At 46.7% G+C, this 26,809-nt stretch overlaps 1 protein-coding gene across 1 annotated transcript in view; it reads left to right on the top strand.

Annotated features, from left to right (window-relative positions):
• Positions 1-26,809, top strand: part of PPM1H (protein phosphatase, Mg2+/Mn2+ dependent 1H) — a 233,462-nt gene that overhangs the window by 151,036 nt on the left and 55,617 nt on the right. The window contains exons 5-6 of the mRNA XM_080935861.1: positions 8,240-8,324; positions 25,995-26,113. Of these exons, the coding sequence (XP_080791987.1) occupies positions 8,240-8,324; positions 25,995-26,113 (204 nt within the window). The remainder of the gene's footprint in view (positions 1-8,239; positions 8,325-25,994; positions 26,114-26,809) is intronic.

Below are 26,809 nucleotides of genomic sequence, written 5' to 3'. Positions count from 1 at the left end.
GCTCGGTTCTCCCAGCCTCTCCTTCTTATGAAGATGAAGATGGATGGAGTGATCGATCGGCCATTGGGTCCGAACAGAAACTTCTTCTCTTGGGTTTACAAGAGGAATACGCAGGAAAATGGAATGCACACGGAGAGGTGACGATAAGTAAACTCCTAAAATACACCTGAAGAAATATGGTGTGTTTTATTCTGCAACTTGCTTTGGCCTGAAGCCTGCTCAGAAGTCATGTTGTAAAAGCTTAAAGTTGAACCTAAAGGATTTTTTTATACTTTAAAAAAAAAAAAAAAAAGAGGAGCACGCTCCCGGTTACAGTCTACCATGGAAAGGACAATCAGCCCTGTACCCCGTATCCGTTCCTCTCTCACAGCTCACCCAGAGAACAGGGGCTGGGGTGGGAGGTGGAGGAGCAGGCTTGTGGCTCATGATCAGTGCTCAAAGATCACTGTGCACCAACTCGGGCACTGAGGCTTGGCAAGGAGAGCCTGCAGGCCAAGCCTCCACAGTTGCCCATGGCTGGTCCTGCAGGGTCCCATATGAGGCTTTACCCTGGTTAGACTCTGTATAGGGAGAAATGTGTACACAGTTTCTGCTGTCTACATACATTACACAGCAACTCGATTTTCTTGCTAACTTTATCAAAACTGCCTCTAGGTCATAAAACATACACTTCATTCTAGTTTTGTTTTTCTTCTTTAAAAATGACTGTGCCCAAACCAGTATAGTCAGCAGTTCCTCTCGTGACATTCACCCTGTTTCCAGGCTTGGCCACAGACGTCATATCAGTACTTGGTTCTTCTCTGTGCAGCCTGTGCACCGTCTTTGAATTTTTCAGGCTATATTCCCAAAAGTGAGCTGGTTAAAGCGTTGAATGTGTGACTGTATTTTAGTGGTTTTTAGATATGTAACCAGTTCCATTGATTATGAGAATAATCAATTTTTCACCCCATTGAGAATAAGCCTATAATACTGATTTTCACATGTTTGCCAATATTACTTTGATTTTAATATGCAATTTCCCAGCCTCTTGAGCTCTCAATTTTTTCATGTGTTTATCTCATGCTTGAAATTTCTGCTGTGGATGTGTCATGATCCACTTTCGTAGGGACTTACTTTGTCCTGTTTTTCTTTTCTTTTGCTGGTTATCAAGTGCCTTCTGGGGCTTTGGTCAGCCCCACTCTGAGAGCAGACACCACAGTCACACTGATGTGAGATTTAGCAGCGCTGGCAGTGAGATCTCCCTGTGAGAAATCATAAAATCAAATGACTGTTTGAAATGCGTGCCCCAGATCCCTTTCTTGTTCCCTCTTGACTACCTAAATATTTTCACTCATAAAAGCAGTAAAAAGTGGGCACTTTTCATTTTATACTAAAGTATAACCTTGGAAAATGAAGACTCTGGACTTTCTAGAACCTGTTCCCAGAACTCAAAATTCCCTACAGAGTAAATCACCTTCATCTTCTCGTATGCATGGTATTTGGGAGGGGAGGCTCTCTAAAGCTGACTCATAAGAACTTACTATTAAACCTGGTCACTCAGCATGCCTTAAATGATTTCTACACTGCGGCAAAGACACAGATTTCAGCTGTGTCTATGAATGACAGGCTGACCTTAACATGGGGGGACATTCTTTCTGTAGAGGGAATAGAAATCTCTAAAAGTTTCTCAGTTAATTCCACTAAATGGAATATCACCTGAAATCTGACTATATATCACTAACCACAGGTCCAGGCTTGAGACTCTAATCAGTGGTTCTCAATGTCCTAACACTGTGACCCTTTAATGTCGTTCCTCATGCTGTGGTGACCCCCAGCCATAAAATTAATTTTTAATTGGATATTTTATTTATTTACATTTCAAATGTTATCCAAATTTCCCCTCTGCAAACCTTCTATTTTATCCCCCCTTATCCTGCTTCTATGAAGGTGCTCCCACACCCGCCCACCCACTCCTGCTTCACCCCCCTATACTGGGGCATCGAGACTCCACAGGACCAATGGCCTCCCCTCTCATTGATGCCAGACAAGGCCCCTCCAGCTCCTTCAGTCCTTTCCCTAACTCCTCTATTGAGGTCCCTGAGATCAGTCTGATGGTTGGCTTCAATCATCCGCATCTGTATTTGTCAGGATCTAGCACAGCCTCTCAGGAGACAGCTGTATCAGGCTTCAGGCAGCAAGCACTTCTTGGTATCAGCAGTAGTGACTGAGTTTGGTGGCTGCATGTGGGATGGATACCCAGGTGGGACAGTCTCTGGATGGCCTTTCCTTCAGTCTCTGCTCCACTCTTTGTCCCTGTATTTCATTAGACAGAAGCAGTATTGGATTAAAAGTTTGGAGATCGGTGGGTGGCCCCATCCCTCAACTGGGTGCCATGTCTAACCCTGGATAGTGGGGTGTTTCAGCTAATGTCATCCACGTGGGGTCCTGGACGCTACTTCATAGCCGTAATTTTGCTACTGCTACGAACCATGATATTAATATCTGATATGCATGGTGATGTTAATATCTGGTATGCATGATATCTGATATACAGCCCCTGTGAAGGGCCATTCGGCCCCCAGAGGAGCTGAGATGCACAGGTTGAAAACCGCTGTGATTGAAGGAACATGGAGGCCCCCTTCTCCTCCGCCCTCATTGCTCATTCAGCTTTGAGTCTGATTTTAAGAAAAGCGTCTTTGTAACATAGTAAAGAAGATACAAAAGTTCAGAGCTTATGGTGAGAGGTGTGGCTTATATCCCGGCATCCTCTGCTTTGTTGACCAATGAGGATGAAGTCTACATTTACTTCATGCCCACTCTGGCGTATTAATCCTGAGATCAGAGGATGAGAGAGAGAGAGAGAGAGAGAGAGAGAGAGAGAGAGAGAGAGAGAGAGAGAGAGAGAGAGAGAGCGCAAAGGGAAGCCAATGTGGGGACTGGAGGGGTTGGCAGCCAAGCCCTTTGATCTATGGGTGCCTCGTAAAGGAATGTTGTAGTTCAAACAGAAGTGAGAACGTGTGTGTGCGGTGGAGCTTGGACGTGCTTGCCTACCCAAGGAAGCAATGGGCAAGCTTAGGATGGCTGCACTGGGAGGAATGCAGGTACTCGTGGGCGTTTGAAATTTACAAATGTACACATGGGAAGTAGCTGCTGGCCTCGATCCTTCCTTTGCCGCATGAGAAGACAGTCCTGCCTCACACCCCCTTGCCCTTCACGTGAGTTCTCAGCACTGATATCTGTGTAGGTCTGTCATCTTCTTGTAAAACCATCAGAAAGATACACAGATTTTTATAACTGTTCCATTTTTATCCACTTTGTGTGAGGAGAGGAGACCATAGCAGCCAAGATGGTGTTCAAGAGGCAGGGTCAGGATGGTGTTGGCGGAAAACAACCTCACCCATGTGGCCATTTCCCAGCTCAGACTATGTACAATTAGCGATGTTCTCCCAAAGAAAACAGTTGGTTAGGGCTTTGTGTCTGGATACTTCCGCCCAAATCCAGATCACACTCTAGTTATATAGTTGCTTGTCCCTGACTAGATGGTTGTGACCTATCTGTCACATACTAGGCATGGGGCACTGGACACTTAGAGAAAGTGACGGAGCTCTAACTAGAAAATATCCTGTGTGTACTTAGAGACACCACTGAGACCAGTAAACGCATTTGGGACTGGTAAGAACTGAGGCACAGCTGGGCATGGGTTCCTCCGGGGTCACAGAGAAAGGGCACTGAAGGTAAACCAGGAGGACGGTGGGAGGCTTTCTGAGTCAACTTTGGCATTCGTGGACCATTGAGAGATACGAGAAGAACAGAAAGAGCAAGGTAAACACTAGAAATAGAGGCAGGAACCAGATGGTGGGGAAAAAATGGAAATGCCGGGAAAGGGAGGGGCTATCACTCGACAAGAGTGAGGCCTTAAAACTGCCTTGTGAGCCAGGTGTGGTGGCATGTGCCTTTGCTTGAGCACTTAAGAGACCAAGGCAGGAGATCGTAAGCTGTAAGTCTACTTGGGCTATGCAGCAAGACCTACACACATATATGTGCGCATGGGCAAGCACACACACACACACACACACACACACACACACCAACTATTTGCATGTGTTCTGTCTTATTCTTGTACAATCCAAAATTAATACCAAAACAGCGAAGTAGATAGAAGTAGCAGAGGATGGGGAGAGACAGGGGAAGGGGATATGGGTGGAACCAGACAGGAGTCTGCTCTGATGTAACATAGTAGGGTGAATATGCTTCAGGGAGTTGCATATTCAGATCGCAAGTAGAAATGACTGTGAGTCAGCCTTGGGTGGAGTCAGCCTTTTGATCCCAGCATGGAGGAGGCAGAGGCAAGTGGAACGCTGTGAGTTCCTGTGAGTGTAATCTATATACCAAGTTCCGGTAAAAGCAGGACTACATAGAGAGACGGGTGGGAAGAGAGGAGGTGGAGGAAGAGGAGGAGGAGGGAGGATTGTGAGTGTTCCCATCCCAAAGAAGGTATATGTGGTACAGCTAAAACTGGCAGATCTGCCAATTACCCTGCAATCTTCAATATTTATAGATAGTAATCATCATATCTCATACGTGTGCATACTTACTTTGTTAAGTGATTTTAAAAGCCCACTTGTACTCGTGGGTAAGACGTGGGCAGAGTTGGTAGATGTTTCAGGACTGAAGGCTAGCAGAGGTGGGCTTGCTGCAGAGACAAACTGAAATCTCAGCACAAGCCGATGCCATTCAGCAGACACCAAGGGCCGTCTTCGAAGGGAATAACCATTGTCATGCGAAGCCCACATTTGCTTTAGTGCCTTGATCCTGCCATCTTGAAGTTTCCAATTCTGTGCAGGCGTGTGTTTGTATGTATGTGTTGGTATGTGTGTGTGCACACGTGCCTGGTGCCTCTCTCAGTCGCCTTCCTTTCTTGTTGCTCCTTTATGTTTATTGTATGTATATGGATGCTTTGCCTGCATGTTGATCTGCATAGCATGTGTTTAAAGTGTTCAAGGCGGCCAGAAGAGGGTGTCGGGTTCTGGAACTAGAGTTACAGGCTCTGTGCACCTCCATGTGGGGGTGAGGACCCAAACCTGGCTTCTCTGGAGGAGCAGCCAGTGCTCTTACTGGTGAGCCGTCTCTCCAGCCCCTCCATTTTTTTTAAGATAGGGTCATTGCTGAACCTGGGACTCAGCAGTTTGGCTGCCAAGTGAGCCCCTAGGATCATCTTGTCCCCAGCTCCCCGGTTCTGGGTGACAGATTCCCACTGCAGTGCCGGCTCTTTTACACGGATGCTGGGACGAAGCCGCCATGGCAAACACTTTACTGGCGGAGCCATTTTCTCAGCTCCAAGTTATCCATTTTTAAACAAGGGGTCCTGTGACTGTATTTTGCACTGGGCTCTGAAATTATAAAACCAGTTTCACCTTCATTTGCAGTACTGGGTTTATGACCGTGGTGACCTCCAACTGTAGTAGGATATCATTGCTACTTCATAACTGTAACTTTGCTAGTGATATGAATCATAATATAAATATCCGCTATGCAGGATATCTGATGTATGACCCCGAACAACTGCTGTGTACTGTGTTGGCAGCGGCTGAGTGGACAGGAAAACAAGTGACGTCAGCACTGTTTGAGAGACCAGCGGGCAGAGAGGAAGAGACGTTGAGCGTGCATTGCTGTTAATGTAGAAGCTGCGGCTCAGTAGAACGGGGCTGTCCCCAGTGGGCTTTGGACTAACAGAGTGTTGAGTTAACTTGGGGTTCATATTGTGCGGCTTTCCGCACAGTCTTTTGAGCATGGTTTTCTACTGTGGCGGCGGTTGTCAGCGGAGAGGGAAGGTGAAAATCCAGGAATGGAAATAGTGGTATCTGGAGGGTCCTGACATGGTGCGTGGGCAGACTAGCCACAGCAGGAAGAGGGAGAGCGGGACAATTTTCCAGTTGGAAGGCTCTCTTATATGTGACGTCAAGTCTGTCCCAACCTGTCCACCTCCACTGCTAATGCTTCAGCGAGCAAGCTCTACCTCTCGGTTTTGCTCTCTCTCTCCCTCATGTCCAAAGATACTCCCCGGGACTTCCATTACCTGGTCTCTTATTCAGAAAATATTAACAAAGAGCCTGCTATGTGGCCTGCACAGGGGTGAGAACTTTACACTAGACCTTGAGCTCCTGATACTTAGGGTCTGAATCCAAAGTCTGGGAGGCCACACAGGCTCCCCTGGGATGGGGGGTGGAGGGGACAACACCAGATGGCACTTAGATCTTCCTCTTTAGGGAGTCTGACACCCCAACTTGTCCCTCCTCTTGCTCACTCTCTTTTCCTCCCTTCCAGCACATCTGTCTCTCGGGACACAATCAGATGACATCTGGGGTCCGGGTAGAAAAGACTAGTTAGACTAGCAAAATTACCATTCAGGAAGTGGAAACTGAGGAATGCATCACATAGCATCCTTCCAGCCTCCAGGAGCCCCTCTGCCTTCTGCATTGGGATAAGGTCTTAAGCCAGGCTTCCGGGCTTACTTGCCCCTTTTGTGTTCTACAAATCCCTCCTCCTCTGTCCTTGCTGGGTATGATAGCCATGCCCCACTGATGGGTGTACTTACAAACGTTGGCTAGTCTTTTCTAAGAAGGAATCCTTACCACATCTTAGGTATAGAGGAAGCACTGAGGGACATCATCACAGCAAGAGGCATCTTCCCAGAATGCACTTCCCTAACCTTTCCTGTTTCTCCAAAGGCTCCAATATTTTTGTTGTCCCAACCTGTCCACCTCCACAGATTCCTACCATGGGAGCCAATGGGGGTACCAATGACAAGGAGTCCAAAATGGGGTCACAGCCAATAAGGCCACTCGTGAGGGTTGTTTCCAAGATGGAGAATGGCTCTCCAAGGCCATGCTGGTAGAGTCTGCAAGGTGTTCCCCAGAGCTCAGGGAAGACTCTTGAAAGATTCATAGGTCTCCGCTCAAAAACATGTATGTCGAGAAATCTGGGGATACAGTTCAGTGGTGGGGCGTTTACCTAGCATACACAAGACCTGCGCTTCAATCCCCAGCACCAGGGTGTGAAATGAGCTAAGAAGTTTTTCAGGTCTGAGGTCTCAGGCCCCCGTGCCCAGGAGCTGTGAGGTTAGTACAAAATGTCATTTTCCCAAGCCACTCCAATTTGTCATAGACACAGCCACCTTCTGCTACCACTAACCACTAGAAAGGAACTGTCGGGTACCACTTGAGGGAGCTGGGATCAGTCTCGGTGAGAGAATGTTTACCTGCTGTGTAGGAGGCCCTAAGGCTAGTTCCTACAGCAGTGAATGGTCTGATCACAGAGGACAAGAAGCAGGATTGGAGGGAGGCCCAGGAAAGTCCTCTCATGTCATTAAGCCTGCCACCTCGCTGTGGATATCTGCTTGGGGAGCTCTGCTCTCCCTGGTGCTGAGTGGGCAGTAACTCTTGGGGCAGACTTTTTGGAATGTGTGAAGTTATTTATGAAGAAAGATGGATGTTTCTTGAGCCCAGTTCATAAGCTTTGAAACTGTAGCCTAGGACAGAAGTGTCCACCTTCTAACAGACCTGGGAAGTGCTTGGGAATCTAATTACAGTGACAGTTCTGGTGTGAAGTGTTGAGTGGTACCCAAGACTCTCCTTTGTTGTTGTTGTTGTTGTTGTTAGTGTTTTTTTCATGTTCTCAAGTAGGCTAGTGTGGTGCCTCACTGATCCTTGAAGTCTCAAGAGTCTAGATTTGCACTGCCCAAGTACATCAGACACAAGCCACGTCAGGCTACTTTAGGTTAACCCATGGGGTTACACATGTAGTTCTCCGGCTGTAGGTTAGCCACAAAGCAAATGGACATTATGCATGTGGCTGAGGGCAGCCATTTTGGACTGTGCAGAGAACGGTACGGTGCTCTCAGAAGGTTCAGCGGTGCAGCCTTGAGTCAGAGTGGGAGATGTTGCCATGTTCGTTGGTTTATTCATCCGTCCACTTAGCCCTTTAGCATGTGCTATATGTGGAGTTAGATGCTTGTTGGGAGGGCGTTAAGACAGTGGGTCCAGGTAGCAGCAAAAGAAAAGAAACATCACTTTGTGCTAACTCAAGACCCAGTACCTCAGAACAAATGCCCGCACCACGGCGGCGAGAGATCCAGAGATGTTAGAAGTGAACCTACCAGGCACGTGGGTGGTGGGAGAGGACATGCTGAGTGGGCTGTCAGTGATTGTCACAGAGTCTTTATGAGTTTAGTTGCTGATGATGCAATTTTTTCCCATTTCAGGGCCATAATCATCAGAAATGGGGAAATCATCCCCATGTCTTCCGAATTCACCCCTGAGACTGAGCGCCAGAGACTTCAGTACCTGGTAAGAGTCGTGTGGGTCGGGCAGAGGACGGTGGTGGTGGGAACAGTGTCAGACTGAGAGGAACACATTGCTATGCAGCCCCACCAGTCAAGCGACATATGACATTAACTCCTACACACGCACCTTCTGGATCACACATCCTGACTGTGTGTGTGAGGACACAGCCCACCTCCGTGAATTTATTACTGCGGCTAGTTTCATCCGCAGCCAAGGGCACGCTGTATGCGCCGCTTCCTCCACTGGGTCAGTGCGCATGTGCAGACTCCTCCCTCATCCCGCAACTCGGCGAGCTTAGGCCACTCTCCCTGTCAATCACATTTCCCTGCCACAGCTTCACACTCAAAAAAGACTCAAGATCCTTGGGGACCATGCAGGTGTCAAAAAGCCTGTTTCTACACTGAAAATAAATTCTCCCTGTAGGCAGACGATCCTCCTGCGGGTGAAATAGTAAAAGGGGTTGGCAGACCTATGCCCCCCCCCCCCCCGCTAAAAAATGGACATTTTATAAAAAACAAACTAAAACTCTTTTCCTTGTCCCCAAACTCCAGGGGAGGAAATGTTAGACATAGGGTCTCAGATAAAAGTAACTTGGGACCCATCCCAAGTCCCAAGCTGCTGGGGAGGCTAACATCTCTGGGCAGTAGCCCAGTGAGTATAGGATCTGTGCAGAAAATGCTTTCCTGACAGGATCAAGTTAGTAAAACTCCAGCAGTTTATCCTCCTAGTCTACAAACGGACAGGTCCACCCTGCTCACAAGTTCTTTTCTATGTGTCTCAGCAGTGTAGGTTGTTGGAGTTTTTTATCAAGCATTCTTGTGTGTGTGTGTGTGTGTGTGTGTGTGTGCATTCGCGAACATGTGTGGGTATGCGTGTGCACTCCAGAGGGGGAGAGAGAGAGGTGAGAGAATGGGGGAGTGAGGTAGAGGGGGTCAGGGGACAACTTGTGAAAGTCAGCTCTTTCCTCCAGTCTGGGTTCCAGAGGTTGAACTCAGGTGATCCACCTAGGCGGCAGGTGCCTTTGCTACTGGTCATTTTCCCGCAGTAATGGGATTACATTCCTCTTGTTGGTTTAGAGAGTAGCCCTGGACTTTCATTCGATGCCTCGATGAGAGCTATAGGCTATAATTCCACAACATGGCAAGCAGTGAGGTTCGAGGCCAGCCTGCTCTACATAGTGAGTTCTAGGACAGCCAGTGCTACACAGAGAATCCTTGTGTCACAAAAAAAAAAAAAAAAAAAAAAAAAAAAAAAAAAACAACCAACAAACACACAAAAAGCTCAACAACATCATCAGTACTATTTGCCTGGCCACTAGCATGTGATAGCAGGAATGCTGAACAGCATAAAATGAGCACTCTGTCTTTTACCCAATCTGTGTTTTCTTGGGATGATTGTTGGTTTAGCCCAGGCCAGCCTCAGACTTCCCTCCACATCCTTGCGTATGTAGAAATTGCTTATTTTGTTGTTACATATACCAAAATATTCCAACAAAAGAAACTTGCTGAAGCCAGGACTTAGCTTGGCTCACGTTTCCGGCATGGTGGGAAGTCACAGGCGTGATCACTTGAGGCGACCGGTCACAGTACATCCACAGTCAGGAAGCAGAAAAGGGTGAACATTCGTGCTTGGGTCACTGTCCACAATTTATTTTGTCTTCCCACCTCAGTCAGCCCCAATCTACAAAGTCCCTGGCAGACATGCCCATTGGTTTGTCTCCACGTGATTCTAAAGCCCATCAAGTTGACCAAGTCACCATCATAGCCCCTCACCAAGAAGTGGGCTGGAGGCGTAGTCCTGATTTCTAATGCTGCTTTCTGGGGTTTGTGGTAGAATGTTCTTGAAGCTACCAGTAGTGGGACCTGACTTTCAAGAAGCTTGCCTTCAGTCCCAGCTCTGCTGTTCCCTGAATGGCTCGCTTGCACCGCAGATCTTCTGACCTTTCTAGACCTTGATTTGTCACATGTAAAGGTAGCACCAGACAGGAGGGTCACCAAAGGCCTCTGAGATACAAAGGTCATTCCCAGTAGAGTTTATAATGGCTTGCCCCAATGGCTCTCTCTGTCACCCAAGGCCATAACAATGATCTTAGCGTAGACCTACCTAAAGCTTTGAGCTGCCTTACGTGTAAAGAATGCAGCCAGACCCACCGGCCGACTTAGAGCCCCGCCCACCTTTGCAATACCAGTCTGTTTTGCTCCTACCAACAATCCCCCATCCCCCACTCCCCCACCTCCCACCCTAGCGTTCCTTGTCAGCTCACACCACCAGCTCCACCCTTTAAAATGTACTCTGTTTAGACAGCTCTTTCTGCCTGTCAGAAGAATGCCCCTCCCGTCATCCTTTCTGATGCCAACACACGAAACACTTCTGGGAAGTGTCTTCTAATCTTCCCAGGGAGTAGACCTCCAATGCTGGTACAGCAGTACTTGGTGGCCTGCAGTGTGGCTTTCAGGATATTATTCTTACTGGTTTTTGTTTTGTTTTTTTCCAGATCTCTAGCTTCCTCTCCCTGTTGAGTTCTAGAAGGCAGGTTCTTACTTAGTCACCCCATTGCAGATTTCAGCCTGGCCACGGGCACTGAGCTGACTTGGATGGGGTGTGCATGAAGGAGTTCTGGGCCAGCGGGGGTCAGAGCCTTCCCCTGTCCTCCATGCAATGGCAGCAGGGCATGAGGCATTTGTGTCCTTTGTCTCTGCTCCACTCTTAGCCTCTCTGTCCCTCCACGTCCCCCACGGAAATCCACCTCCTACAGGAGGCAACAAATAATCAAAAGTTAATTTCTTACGCTTTAAATTTTTTAAATAATATACTTGATTAAAACATAAATGTGGATGCTCAGCTTTAAGGGAAGATGGAATAGCTGATGTTCTTTGGAGACAATAAGACTAAGATGCATGTGACTCTCTGAGTCCCACAAGGCAAGTCGTGGATGGACAGTTATCAATTATGGGGATAGAAAAATCTCCGCAGACCTTGTAGGGATTAAACAAAATGATATGCAAAGTTTCTTTGAGTTATCCAGTCCTCAGCTCTTGATTGATAAAACCAGGCCTTGTTCCTTCAAATATGTCTTAGTCTGTCTGGGCTGTTAAGACAAAAGGTTATGAAGGAGCAGCCTTATAAACAACAGAAATGATTTCTCACGAGACAGAGGCTGTGACGTCTGGGATGAAGGCCCTGGCGGTTTCCCTGTTTAGTGAAAGTCCTCCTGCTGCTTAGCTAGACATTTGGGGTGGGGAAGCCTTATATGACAAAGACCTTCTTGGAAGCCTCTCTGCCCTATCCTTAAGCTATAGTCTCTCTCTCTCTCTCTCTCTCTCTCTCTCTCTCTCTCTCTCTCTCTCTCTCTCTCTCAGCTCACACACACACACACACACACACACACACAGCCTTGCCTCTCTATACCATCACGGAGGGATTTGGCTCCAAGTTATGAAATCTGAACATATATAAAAATTCATTCTAAAGAAAAATCCTACTGACTTGAGAGAAGCCATTTCCCCCGCTTTATTTAACACCCACTCCTGATGTTGCTGGGCTGAAGGGATATTTTGGAGTCTGTCTTGACCGTTAGGGAAATCAGTCCACAAAACGGCCTATCACTCAATTTATTAAAAAAAGAGAGCACCATCTTCTTAATCTATACACCCAAAGCTGATAGATTTTTTTTAGTTTGTAACTTTTCCCCCAGACATGAGGAGTGGGCACACTCAGAATCTAAGTGACCCCATTGGCCCAGCCTGTTATCCCTTCAAGTTTAGGAATATGTGCTCCGAAATGATCTGCGCCAAGCATACTACTCGTGCAGATCAACTGTTTATCGCAAAGCATTTGAGGTTAAAATATGTGCAAAGTAACATGTGAAGCCTGTATGATAAAATAGATTCTTAGAATTAGGAGGTTGATATGTAAAGTTTTGAAAATATTATCAGGTATGAGAGAAAGCTCACTGGAGAATGGCGTAGCCTTCACTCAGCCCAACCTAATCAAGAGCTGTGCAGCCTCAGTCCTCCCAGACTTGTTCTGAAATAGAAACGGAGAACAACCCCTTGGCAGCAGAAAACATCAAGGTTCTTCATAAGGCAAAATGCAGCCTGATGTATCTAATTTTTCAAACATTGTAGCTAAACCTTGCCAAACTTCAGCCGCCTAGGACGTATATATTTGCCTGTATAGCCCACAGCTGACTGTGGCGGCCTAGGTCTCTAATCCCAGCACTCTGGGCACAGAGGAAAGAAAATCTCTGCTAAATGGGGGCCAGCCTGGGCTACAGAATCAGACCCTGTCTCAAAAAATAAATAAATCCACACCGGAAAAGTGGCCAGCAGTATGTTTGTGACATAAGGAAGAGTGGCTATTTCAATTGTTTTGCCTTTGCTACTGGAAGTAAAAACTGAAACTGTTGTACGGATGTGATTTATGCTGTCACTGAGTCAAAAAACTGATTTCGACCTGCCATTTGTGAGCCAGAGAGGCTCAGTACGGTGAGCCACCTTATGGTTTGAATCGCACGTGCTTCTGCTGATAAATTTTGGACATCCATTCACCCGATCTCATCATGAACGGTTGGGGCAGTGCACGTTGGAGTTTCCTTCCCTCACAGGGTCTCACCCAGAGATGAAAAAGCAAGCACCTTCCTCGCTCTTAGGACAAATCAAATCCTATGTTCATATTGTGTGAAGGATAAATATTTATGATGGAATTAGCAGGACGTCAAGGCCCTTAGCTGCTTGCTTTGAGTAGCTGTGTGCAGTCCCAAGGCTGTCTGGCTTGGAGAAGCGGGTAATGAGCTTTGAGGAGTGGGGGTGGTGGTTGGAGCCCTTTGTGCACCAGCCGTTGTGATGGAAGAGAGGAATGCTCTTGGTATGTGCAATCCGGATGCCTGGGGATTACAGGGCTGGAAGCAAATGGTACGATCTGCTTGATGGATGTGGCAGGCATGCGAGGTTCCTTTGGTCCTGCATCGTGACCTCAGGGGCTCTTCTCACGGCTCTGAGGTAACGTGGACTTTGTTTCACAGGCTCTCTGGTGAGGTGACTAATAGAGCAGGCCAGGGAGACCCGATGAGCCTACAGGCGTGGATGAACTTCCTTCTTCAATAGCGGGTTTACACGGTTTGGAAGGAGCTTTTGTTTGTTTGTGGGTTGGTCTTTAGGCGAGGGGTCTGCCGGCTGGATGTTTCTCAGCAGAATCAGGTGCCTCTAGAAAATCATCCAGCCTCTGCTTCCAGTGGCAGCTAGAGATGAATCACCCTCAGGAGACCTCCCCCTCCACTCTCCCTAGACATCTTTATAAACTCGGATTTGATCACATCAAGATGCGCTGCTCTCAGCAAACCTTCAAATAACGAGCTCCTGTCCCCCCTCAGCCCCATGCCTGCAGCTGTTCTTCGTCGAGGGCAATGTGCAGACAAGATGAAAGTGAGCTTCAGATATGCGCGTGATGCACGGGTCCAGCATCCTCTGAGGTGGCTGCGGTATCTTACAACCACCCCTTCTCCAGCCTGCTCCCATGTGCCTGTCACCCTCCGGTACTGGGCAGAGGAAGGCTTCCAGAGACTAGCGTCGTGCCTCTGAGTCTGCTGAGATTTTTCATGCTCAACAGTTACCTTCACAGAAACACTCCTTAAGCCTGCTTTTCAGACAGGAGGCTCCGAAGGGAAGTTCTGAATGAAGAGAGCTGGTGTTCCACTTCACCTTGACAGAAAGTGATTTGAGCTAGTGACCCTGTGGCACGGAGCTGGTTACTGCTGCTGTTACAGAGTCTTCTCTCTCAGATTGTGCCATAGCAGAGCTTATGAATTTGGGGAGCGTGGAGGACACCACAGTAATTCCAAAGTCCTTGGCAATTTAACTCTGTCTCATAAAGTTACATGTGACTTTCGGGTTTTCTCATTAGCCAGTGACAGGCTAAAAGCCTGGCTTTTCATATTTTCTATAGGTTCCGGGGAGAACGTGGAAGCGTCATCCTTTCTTGAAATCCACATGTGCCAAGCAGATTTTTATCAGTTCTCAGTCCTGTCATAACTGACATATTCAAACATGGTTCTTGTCCAATTGAGATGTGAGCGCAGTCCCACATGTGTCACGGCTGCCCACGTCACGTGTGCAAGTCAGAAAATGGCAGAGCTCAGTTCTCACCTTCCTTCCGCCTTGAGGCGGGGTATCTCTCTGTCGCCTTTCCACTGCAAATGTGAGCCCTTGAACTTCCAGGGATTCTGCCATCTCTGCCATCTCCCTGCAGGAGAGCTGGGACCTCAGACGCTCCTATTGAGTTCTGCTATTTTATGTGAGCCTCAGGTCCTCAAACTTATGTGGCAAATGCTTTCCTTCCACTCCTCCCCCAACCCCCCAAAACACTGAATCAACTCCCCAGCCTCATTTTGAGATGTTTGTTTGTTTGTTTGAGACAGGGTTTCCCTTTGTAGCCCTGGCTGTCCTGGAAATCACTATGCAGACCAGGATCTGCCTACCTCTGCCTCCCCAGAGCTGAGAGTAAAGGTGTGTGCACCATTCCTAGCCAGTTTGAGATCTTTTAAGAATAAAGTACCGGTAAGACTTCCTCATGAAATAATCTAATACATACATATTAAATGTGAAATCAGCTATTTTACACTTTTCCCAATCTGCTCCTCCCAAACCAAAACATTCTGTTTCTAGTCTGCAAATAAGGCAGACAGCCTTGGCTCTGGGAGAGACATTTTATTCAACTACAGTGTGCCTGTCAGCACTGGCCAGGGCCGTGACTGACATTACTCACTGAGCTTAGTTACCTTAGAGTTTCTCTCATAATAAATCGCCTAATCGTCTTGAACTGTACGACTTCTAACCTGATGAGAAATTTCCCCTTGTCTTAGCCAGGGTTTCTATTCCTATACAAACATCATGACCAAGAAGCAAGTTGGGGAAGAAAGGGTTTCTTCAGCTTACACTTCCACATTGCTGTTCATCACCAAAGGAAGTCAGGACAGGAACTCAAGCAGGTCAGGAAGCAGGAGCTGATGCAGAGGCCATGGAGGGATGTTACTTACTGGCTTGCTTCCCCTGGCTTGCTCAGCCTGATCTCTTATAGAACCCAGGTCAACCAGCCCAGGGATGGCTCCACCCACAATGGGCTGGGCCCTCCCCCCTTGATCACTAGTTGAGAAAATGCCTTATAGCTGGATCTCATGGAGGCATTTTCTTAGCTGAGGCTCCTTTCTCTGTCATAACTCCAGCTGTGTCAAGTTGACAATCAAGCAGTACACCCCTTTATGAACAAGAAAAAGAGAAATCACTCAATGGGTATTTGTTTTTATGGAAACAAAAGATTTCTAGTAGCCAGTGAAATTATGCCTTTCAAATTCTGAGAGGACTGAATATGGTTTTGTTTTTTGTTTATGTTTGTTTGGGTTTTTGTTTGTTTTGTTTTAATTAATCTCAAAGCTGTAGTTAGAGTTACCAGAACAATACCAGTGGTGGAATCTGCCATCCGATTTGATACGTGAGTGTTTTGACTCCCTGCATCCTACGGATGGGAATGGAAACTTAAACATCTTTCGGCAACTGAGGCAGAGAGCACCACAGCCCTGCAGCTGCATTCTTAGGTGTCTGCCTCAGAGATTTGTGTGCAAATGCTCACGGAAACATTAGACTGTATCAAGTGTTGTTTGTCACTCGTCACAAGTATTGTACTCGGAACTGGTACCTGCAGCTGCCCACAGAAAAGGGAAAGATCCAGTAATGGTGGAGGATCCAAGCCTGGAACACAGCATGGCACTAAAAATGAAAGCAGTGTAGTAGGTAGATCTCAAAGACTTCCCCCTGCCCCCCCTCCCCCATCCTGCCCAGCGCTAGGGATTAAACCTGTGTCCTCAGATTTAACTTGTGACCAAGGGGATACAAGAAAGTACAAAATGGGTTAGAGCGCTTACTAGAGCAAACTTGAGGATCTGAATTCAGATCTCTAGAACCCATCTAAAAAGCTAGGTGTGGTTTCGTGTGCATTAGTGACCCCAGGGCTGTGGGGGACAGAAACTGGAGGGTTGCTGGCATTTGGTGACAGCCAGTCTAGGTGTAGGTTTGACGTCAAGTCATTCCCACCAGTGAATCTGAGTCTCTCAGACCCGAGGAGAGACTCCAAGCATGTGAGCTCAGGCGTAGTGTGAACTGTGAGCTCAGGCATACTGTGAATTGTGAGCTCAGGAATAGTGTGAACTGTGAGCTCAGGAGTAGTGTGAACTGTGAGCTCAGGAGTAGTGTGAACTTTTATTATCAAAGCAAGCAAGATAGGAGGTGGTGTTTACAGTTAACAAATCCAGCAAGAGAATACACCTGGTGTTGTGTCTTAGGAAGAAGGCCTCTCCTTTTCCCACAGAGGTAGTGTGGAAAAAGCCATTCCCTTTCTGAACTGTGGGAGCCTGTTTGAGAAAGCTGTGAGCTTCCTGGGAGCTATGGTTGGGTCAGAGGGCAGGATATTCTTACATAAACTATGAGAAACACTTGAAAGCCAGGACCTAAAGCCCTATCTCAGAGGAATGAGGGAAAGAGTGGGAATAAAACGGGACACTGGTCACGGTCCTCAGCCTCTGTGCACGTATGCATAGGCACACATACACGCACAGGTGCACACACAACACCCCCACATACACATGTGCACATCGGACACACAGATGTAAGTTTGAAAATAGGCAAATTCAGTCCAGAAGGTGAAATGGTGTTTCCCTCAGGAAGCCACAGGGATTGTATGGAGTTGGAATTATAGGGGAGGCTGTTCTTAAGGGGCTGGGAATGGTCTCTTCTAAGTGCTTAGGTACATAGGTCTGTTCAGTTTGTGAAAAGTATCCACCTGTCAATATATAAGTCCTTTACATATACGCTATACCCCATGAAACGCTTTGGGTAACTGTGTCTTTTATTCATGTATATGCTTCTTAAGGAGGAGCTTCTCAGTATCCCTCAGGAAGCCACATTCCTGCCCCCTCTTTACTCTGTATATGTGGCCTGCACTGGTGCTGGAGCTCTTTCCTGCACAGCTCTTGAGAACCTTTCAGAGCCAGTCTGTGTCTGTCTGTCTGTCTGTCTGCTCCCCTTCTTCTTTCCCTCCCTCCCCCCATCTCCTTTCTCCACCATGGAAATACCACATCCCTTCAGTCTCTGGATGTAATGGTCATTTTTCTGGCAAAAACATTCTTCCATCTCCCCCACCTTGTGAGCTCCAGGCAACAGGGCCTCTGTACTTTGACTGATAACCTGACTTTTGATGGAGTGGTGTGATTCTTGTGTAAATGCCTTCCTCTGGATATCCCCCACCCAAACCTGACCACAAAGTAGCAAAAAAAAAAAAAAAAAAAAAAAAAAAAAAAAAAAAAAAAATCTTTTTATTCTAAAGCAGAGGAAAAGAAAGTATGTATAGTGTGTATTTTCTTTCTAGCAGGTGGCTTTGAGTAACCTCAAGACCCATTGTCTATCCAGTGGGAGTCTGGTGTTGAGTATTGAGCATTTGTGTGTGTGCGTGTGTGTGTATGTGCATGTGTGTGCGTGTGTGTGTGTGTGTAAAATATTGAGTATAACCTCACTGTCATTGCTCTGCTCCTGTAACCAGTCCTGGTTCACCTCCCTGGGATTTGGGTTGTCTGTTCTGGCTTCCATTTTCCTACCCTGCCAACGTTCTCAGAGCTGTGCTCAGCCCATGAAGGCATCTCTCGGTACAATGTCCTGACCTGTGTGGATGCTACATGTATATTCCTAGTATGCATATATTTAAATGATGATGTTTCATCAAAAAAGAAAGATATGCAATATATTCAGCATATCCGACAAATGCATATTGTTCAGGAAAGTATGTCCCTATACTTTGTAGGTGGACATGGGTCCTACATGTTTGATCTCACCTTGGGTTTGGTCCACATTTTTGATTTGTTTGTAGCTGCTGTTTTATGGAGACAGGGTTGCTCTGTTTAGCCCTGGTCATCCAGGAACTCACAGTGGAGACCAGGATGGCCTCCAACTCAGAGATCCACCAGCCTTTGCCTCCTGAGTTCTGAAACTAAAGGTATGGGTCACCACATCCAGCTTTACAAGTTAGCATCCCTATGAAATGTGTCTCGGAGGAAAAAAACTATAGTAAGGTATGCATGTTTATGCACTGCCCAGGTATGGGCGGTGGAGAGAACCTCGCCAACATTATTCATGATTCTTACAACTTAAGAGCCAGGGAGTCATTCCATTTCGTTGCTTGAAGCAATCCAAACTCTCCCACATTTTACAGATTTTTAAATTTTGATCCTTTGAGTAAAATTGATATTTAGAAAGAAATCACTTGTGGAACACTAGACTCCAAAGTGCTGGTGTAAACCATCCCTCCATTGAATCAGGCCAATACAAATGAAACCATTCCAGTCATAACACTTGAGTGCTGGACAAGCTGGAGAAAGTTTCCAAATTCCCAACTTGTTTGGCCTCTGTGCATTTGCCAAAGAAATGACTCCCTCCCTGCTGGCCTCTCAAGAATTTGCAGGCTTCCTCATCCCCTCATGGAAGCCAGGCCCTTCCCAATGACTCTTACTTTCCCTAAAATCATTAAAACAAGTCTCAGTGGAGCTCTTTAAATGCTATGAAACCTCATGTAAACCTTTGGTTTCTCCTAAAAAGTCATCGTTTTTAGAGACTTCCGTTGTTTTGTCTTTAATGAAGCATCCTGGGCAAAGGGTATGGGTCAGGGGCAGAAGAACATTTACCCATCACACCCAAAGGTCTAAGAACATAATCTGTGTCCAGTGGTAGGAATGTTCACTAACATATAAGTTTTAAAAGAAGTGCTCAAATAACATTTTTTGTAATATGTGGATGGCTTTGGACACACATACTTACACATGATACCTGTGAGACCTGTGAGTTAGTTTTTGTCAACTTGACACAAACTAGTGCCCCCTGGGAAGAGGGCCCTCCAACTGAGGAGTTACATCCACCAGCATTGTCTTGATTAATGATTGATGTGGGAGGGTCCACCCTGGGCAGGTGGCCCTGGCTTATATAAGAAAGCAGTGCTCCTCCGTGGTGGTTTCTGCTTCAAGTTTCTGCCTGAGTTCTTGCCCTCAAGGATGGACTATGGCATGAAAATATAAGCCCTTTCTGCTCCAAGCTGGTTTTGGTAGTGTGTTTTCTCAAAGCATCAGGAAGCAAAGTAAGCTGCAGATGTTAAGTTTCCCGGTGCTGTAAGAAATGAGACACTACAAGCAGAAGCCCCCTCCTCTTAAATCCAGAAGATGATTTTTCTTTCTTTTCTTTTCTTTTCTTTTTTTTTTTTTTTAACACGTTGTGGGTTTTCTGTCTCGTTTTAGCACCTTGTTGTCCCTTAAGCAGCCATTTTTTTCCTCTGTTCTTTGAGCTGCATTGGTTTAGCACAATTAACTCCAGACGATCTGCTCAGTGCAACCTGAGTGAGCAAAGTTCTGTTGGGACCGTTGACCGCTAAGACTTAAGCGATGACTTTGAAGAGCAGCGAGTGATAAGGAGGTGGTACAGGTGTGGATGGCTGCTCATAACTGCACAGCAGACATGGTTATGACAGGAAAGGCATCGTGCTGTGGGTGCTGTGGCAATTACCAAAAGAGACAGAATAGTCATCATAATGTTGTCATCATAGCAATAGCGAAATCCAAAGGTGTGGCAGGAATACCAATGTGGGATTAAATATAAAGTCCCCTCAGAACCAAGATGCTTCCCCACGCACATTTTAACATGGACAGATTTGGACTATTTTACAGATGAAAGCATGTGTAAGCATAAATGAGTAGACACATGTGAAGTCCGGATGATTTTTTCGGCTACCCCTTTACGAGGGTCATAGCAAGACCCTCACGTTGAAAGACAGATTGACAAGAGATAAGACAGAAATGGATCCAATACGGACATTACTTACACATATGGAATGTCCCATAAAGAAAATAAAGATTCAAAGAAACATGCAGATGCCTATTATTATGCCCAGGTCTGATAAAAAGTAGACATTTGGGGCTGGAGAGGCTCAGTGATTAAGATCACTTGTTGCACTTGGAGAAGTTCAGGTTCTGTGCCCAGTATCTACCCTGAGTATCTCACAGCTGCCTGTGATTTCAGTTCTAGCTAACACCCTCTTCTGGACTCTTTGAACACCAAGCACACATATGAGGTGTGTTCATACAGGCGCCCTCACATACACATAAAGTAAATAAGAAAAACGTTTTTTTTAAAGAGTATCAATCATGGAGGTTGATCATCTAATGGGATGATACCAGAAAAGATTAACAAGACTTCTAACTTTTTTTTAAAAAAAGAGTCAAGATGATGCATGTGTTCTATTTTGAGTGTGAGAGTGCAGGCTTGTGTGGAGGTCAGAGGTCAGTGCTCTTCTGCCTCTTGTGGGATCCAAGGATTGAACTCAAAATTGTCAGGCCTGCGCATCAGGTCCTCTGACCACCGATGCATCTCACTAGCTTGGAAGGTTTGTTTATTCACCTTCTGCTGTGGTACATCTCTCTTCGGGAAGCTGTTCCTTCATGGTCGATAGAGGACAGTGCCTTCATGGTGGATGGGGGAGGGTACCTCTGTGATGGAAAACTATGGCCTGCTACAGGGGAGAAGGGTCAAGGGAGAGAAAGAGAGAGTTGGTGTTTCTGCCATCTTCTGAGTGTGCTTGTATTCTAGGGTGGTGCTTCTGACCCTATCATACCAAAGGTGTTGGGGGTAAACTCCTCCTGGGGAAGGAGCCATTAATTAATCTTCTTTGGATCAAACTGGTCTTGTGGAAAGAGTGGGCTGGGCAGAAACCAGACTTGTTTAGCCACATTCCTGAAGTGGGAGTTGGCCGTCTAGCTGTAGAGCCGGCTGCAAAGGCTAAGCTTTGGGGTGATATGAGAAATGTATCCATGGTGTTCTCATGAGACACAGGACACACTGAGAGCTATGACCTCGACTCTGAGCTGAGACACAGTGAGACAACAGCTGAGAGCTGTTGGATGATTAATGTGGAGAGGCTTGGGGAAGCTTTCACCAATGCCCAGACAGTCCTTTGTTGATGGCTAGGAAACAGTGACACAGCCCATAAAAGCCATACCGCCGATCTTAAATTCTGTTGTGAGATGGAGTGCCAATATATAGAGCAAGCTTGCCTGAAACATGTCATCCCCCTGCCTCAGCCTCATGTCCTAGGATTACAGGCACAGACTACATCCAGTCTGAATTATTAATTTCTGTCTTTCTCTAAGCTAGAGATTGCTCTCCCATGATTCTGGGCAGTAGCAACAATAAGCCCCGACTCCCAGGCAGCCATAAAACCACTGTGGCTCTCAGTAGAGACTCCACAGTGTCTGTGTTGCTTTGCTATAGTGTTCAGTAGGTTAGGACTGTCAAATGCCCTTCAACTTCACAACCTAAGTTCATTCAAGTCCTCATCGCCTGCTTAAAATTCTAGACATGACTACACACGCCTATAGGCCCAGCATTGGTGGCTGGAAACAGGTAGATTCCCCAGAGTTCACTCCCCAGTAAACAGTTCTCTCTAGTGAGTGCCCCGTCTCAGGGCGAGACAGAAGAAGGCATTGCCTATCCTTCCTGGACTCTCCATGAGCGAGCACAGGCTTGTTCACCTAGATACTTATGTGCACGCACCACACACATACACATAGTAAAGCATCCGCAGAGTGATAGACGATGAAAACTCGTCTTAAAGGATCTCCTCCAAAGAGAGCAACGTAAAATCTTGAGGTGGTGACAGAGCATCAGCCTTGTAAGCGGCAGCCCCGAGTTTTCTCTCTGTATGCAGGAGAACAGCATCGCATCCTAATAAACGTTCTGTTCGATGGGAGGGAATGCAGCACTTTATCACGGGGAGCGTGTCCAGGAAGAGCTCCTTTAACCCGTGGTGACTTGGAAAGGTGTAGAGGCTCCAGTAGGTAGGAAGCTATTTGAGGAGTCTGAGGAGTTGCCAACTAACCCAGAGGATCTGTGTCAACGAGCCCCCGGTACAGCTTCCCTAGTAAGTGAATATTTGTTGAAGCAGACAGTGGATCTCCCCTCTAATCAACCGGGCGGATGCTACACCACCCAGTGTTCTGGGTTCCGGAATGAAAGACACGCGCATGCAGCCTTAAACAGCCCAGTGGCTGGGCCACTCCCAAACCGCCACATGGCTAGCGCCTCCCCTCTGAGGGACTGGCCTCCAACTCAGAGATCCACCTGCTTTTGCCTCCCAAGTGCTGGGATTAGAGAGCTGTGTCGTCACTGCCCGGCATATACTGGCTTCGTAATAAGCTGCTTCTTACGGTTGAATCAAGTGCATCACGGCATCTATAGATTCACACTGCTTTGCTTCCTATTAAGTGACTTTGTCTTGTTTCTTGCTGTGAGACTGTCACATACATCCCTGCGGCCATTCTACGGTCTGATCCATGTTGTATTTACTCCTAACTGCTGTTTTAGACTGTGTGATCTAAGAGCAGAGGTTAGCAGGCCTTTCAGGGGCCCTCTCTCTGTCTCTGTAAACATGTGGGGTGTCGACAGCCCACACAGGACGGGTGGGAGTTTCAAGCAGGGTGTTTAGCTCAGGCCCAGAACCACCCAGTCCTAGCTGATGAGTTTGGATTTGGTGCCTTAACCTTTCTGGGCCCGTTTCTTTGGTTTTTGGTTTGGTTTTTAAATATCTGGAAGTGAGCTTTTTAAAGGATTCATTTATTTTATGTTCTGATGTGAGTGTTCTGCCCATACGTATGATTTTGTACTGCATGCATGCGTGGTACATGGTACATGCAAAGGGAGTCCACTTCCCTGGAACTGGAGTTATGGGTAATGATGAGGCCCTGTGTAAGAAGCTGGAAACCAAACTGAGGCCCTTGAACAAGGGCAACAAGCGCCTTTAACAGCCGAGCCATGTCTCCTGCCCCATGTCCTTGTGTTCGTATCACAGGCTTTGTGGAGTGGTCAAGTGAGATACAGAAGGTGAAATATAAAGCAAATGCAACCCCTAAATCAGTCAGTCCCACCCAGAGATAGGAAATGGGCCAGAGCTCCGCTGATACAGCCTGAAGATGAGGAAAAAGATGAGAGTCCGTGAGAGATGCCGCTGCCTCTTGTTCCCTAAGCTTCAGTTCTGTGCTTTCTGTTCTTGTTTGATTGTTTGTTTTTATTGGGTTGGGAGGATTGTTGCTTTGTTTTGTCTTTAAGACAGGGTTTCTCTGTGTAGACCAGGCTAGCCTCAAACTTGCAGAGATCTGCCTGCCTCTGCCTCCGAGTGCTGGGATTAAAGGTCCATGCCACCACCCAGCACCAGTGGGTCAATGCTAAGGAGAAACAAAATCCCAACTACCCTTCGAGCGTGGCTACTGCATGGGCAGACTAGCATAGTCACACAGGGCCTTGTATTTAGCTTTATGCACTGCTGTCCCAGTGTTGAGATTCTCTGTCTACCCACTTTGGTTCTGGTGCCTACAAATTAAGTAGTGATTCCTCCTGCCCTAAGATTTGGAAGGATATAAGGAGATCTCAGAAATGGAATTAAAATCACCTTTCTCTGTCTCTCTGTCTCTCTCTCTCTGTCTCTCTCTCTCTCTCTCTCTCTCTCTCTCTCTCTCTCTCTCTCTCTGTGTGTGTGTGTGTGTGTGTGTGTGTGTGTGTGTGTGCCATCATCAGTGTGTGGAGATCAGAGGGCAGATGTCAGTTCCTACCTCTACCCTGTTGGAGGCAGGGTCTCTTGCTCACCGGTGATCCTCTGGTCTCACAGGGGAGAGCCGGCATGGCGAACGTTGGCATGCCCAGCTTCACATGGGTTTGTGAACGTGAACTGGAGGCCTCAGGCCTGTGCAGCCAGTGCTTTACCCAGTTAGCCATCTCTCCAGCCCCCGTTGTTTTCCATGAGCAAAGGCAATCATGGTAAGTGCATTAGAGATCTCTGATTATGAAAACGTCAGTAATAATGTCACTTCAAAGACAATGAAGCCAAGGCTCAAGAGATTAAAGAACTCATTAAGATCACAGAATCCATGATGCAGAGCTCACTGGGTTTTAGCAGCAACCTGCCCCGTTACATGTGAGTTTTCTCCCTTCCCCGAGGGTTTATCTCCACGAAACCTGGCATTTAAGCTTCCTTGTTACCTACCAGAGCCCCCCAAAGTGGCATGGCTTTACCAGATCTGAAGCCATTGGGAGTCCTACTGGACAGGAAGACAAAATCTCTTCACCTCCCATCCCCCAGCCTCTGTCTTGCCATCCTCGGTTCTGTGCTTGGAACCCCTGCAAGAGAGACGTGAAGAGTGGGGACAGTTCTGCTTGCTCCCTTCATTCCCGAGAGCAAGAGCGTCTGGTACCTAGCACTATTCGGCACCTCCAAATCATGAGCACCACAGAGATCTGCTTCGGGAAAGAGGCTGTGGGAAATGCCTGTTGTGGTTTGATCATCTCTAATCCCAAAGTCCCAAATCTGAAATGCTCCCAACTCTATAAACATTTTTGAGCGCTGACATAATGCAAGAATTGGAAAATTCCACACTTGACCTCATACAGCAGGTTGTAGTCAAAGCACATACTGAAAGCGCTGTATGAAATTGTCTTCAGGTTATTAGTGTATAAGGCGTTCCTGAAACATAAATGAATGTCATGTAAATTTGGGTCCCATCCCTAAGATTTCAGATAACATGTCTGGAAATATTCCAGTTGAGTCCCCACCTCCTCCCCAAACACTTCCTGCCCTAAGTACTGCAGATAAGATACGAAGCTTGTTCCAGTTAACTGAGGAAGTGGCCATCTGGTCTACCACAGAGATCCCCTTGCTTCCCTACAGTGGCTGGCCACCATGTGCTCTGTCCACTCTTCCCCGCCATAAGGAGAGCCAGTCTCTCAAGCAAGGGTTGGGCATGGTGTGTACAGGTTCTAACACAGGTATGAGGGTCTGTGGCTTCAGCAGGGAAGTTGAAATACGACCAGTCTATTTCTTGGAGAGCTAGTCTGGCATCTTAACAGTGACAATGAAACTGTTCCTTCAAACAACACTGGTTGTGGCTGTGTGCTTTGTAATGTGAACAGAGCTTTGCAGAAAAAAAGGAGAAGCTATCTGTTGGGGGTTTTGGGGGAGGGGGAATAGTCTAGGGGAAATAAACCGACAAAACAAACGGAACGAGGAATGGGTCCAGCAGGAGACTCCTGTCTGTGTGTCTAGTAGTCTCGCCGAGGGATCTGTCTCTTGTGTGTTCTGGAGACTCTTGTGGGTTTTTAGAGGCAAATCCACAGGAAGTTCTGTTAAGGTAGAAGAGAGCTAGGGGGGAGTCAGGGACCTTGATGGCGTTCAGTCTGGCCAATGTGCATTCCAGGAAGTAAAACCATCTTGAATTTGAACTACAATCTGAACTTTGAAGAAGCCCGTTCTCACCCCTAAACCATCAGCTGTGCACGCCTTTGATTACAATTAGTGCATCAAATGCATGCCTTCAACTACATTTAACAAGTGCACCAGGGGCAGCCCCGGTGTGGTGCGGTCAGGTTTATTCATTTACCCTCTGTTATGTTTAAGTTCTGAAATGCATTTACTGCCTTCAAAACAGAAGATGGTTTTCCTGGTTTTAGAAGTGAGGCTTGTCTCAATTGGCAAAATAAACTCAAGTTTTATTTCATCTTCTAAAATCTGCCTGTGGCTCTTTCTTTCCCCCCCCCCTTCTGCTATTAGGCGTTCATGCAGCCTCACCTGCTGGGAAATGAGTTCACACATTTGGAGTTTCCAAGGAGAGTACAGAGGAAAGAACTTGGGAAGAAGATGCTGTACCGGGATTTTAACATGACAGGCTGGTAAGAACGCACTTCACCGCACCTAGGCACTACCACATCAGGTAAAACCGCCAGCACAAATGCAGCCAGGAACCTGGACTCATGGGGAAGGACAAGAGTCCACAACCACATAGGACCAGTGCTCAGATCTCCTGTGTGACTTTGCCGCCTCTGCCTTTCAGAGGTACACACGCGCACACACACACATATTCATACACACACACACACTGACACACACACACACACACACACACACGTTTTTAGAACAGGGTGATCAAATAACAAGAAAGGCACAAGAGAATGTGCCTTAGTGAGCCATGCTGGCTTGAGTTTGAATTCCGATTCTTGAGCTTCTGAATGAGCGAAATGGATAAGCTAACCCTAGAGCCTATTCACATCCCTCATATAAATGGCACAGTTCCCATTTAGTCTACGAATAGCTTCCCTTTACACTTCAAGTCCTTGTAGACTTCTTAAAATACTCAACCCAAGGTAAACGCTATGTGCATGGTTGGCATATGATTTAAGACACTATGACTAGAAAAAAAAATATCTGGGCATTTTCACAACGTATACTTTTAAAAATATATTTTCCATCTGGGAATTATTGAATCCATACTGATACAACCCACAGACAGCTCGGATGTATTTTATCACATTCAGAATGAAATAAGAACTCTTGACACGGGGGTACCTTGTTCCCCAAACACACCTATA

The sequence above is a fragment of the Micromys minutus genome (assembly GCF_963924665.1).
Source record: "Micromys minutus genome assembly, chromosome: 22".
NCBI classification, from domain to species: Eukaryota; Metazoa; Chordata; class Mammalia; order Rodentia; family Muridae; genus Micromys; species Micromys minutus.
Note: the sequence above shows the minus strand (reverse complement) of the source record. Positions and strands in the feature narration are given on the sequence as shown.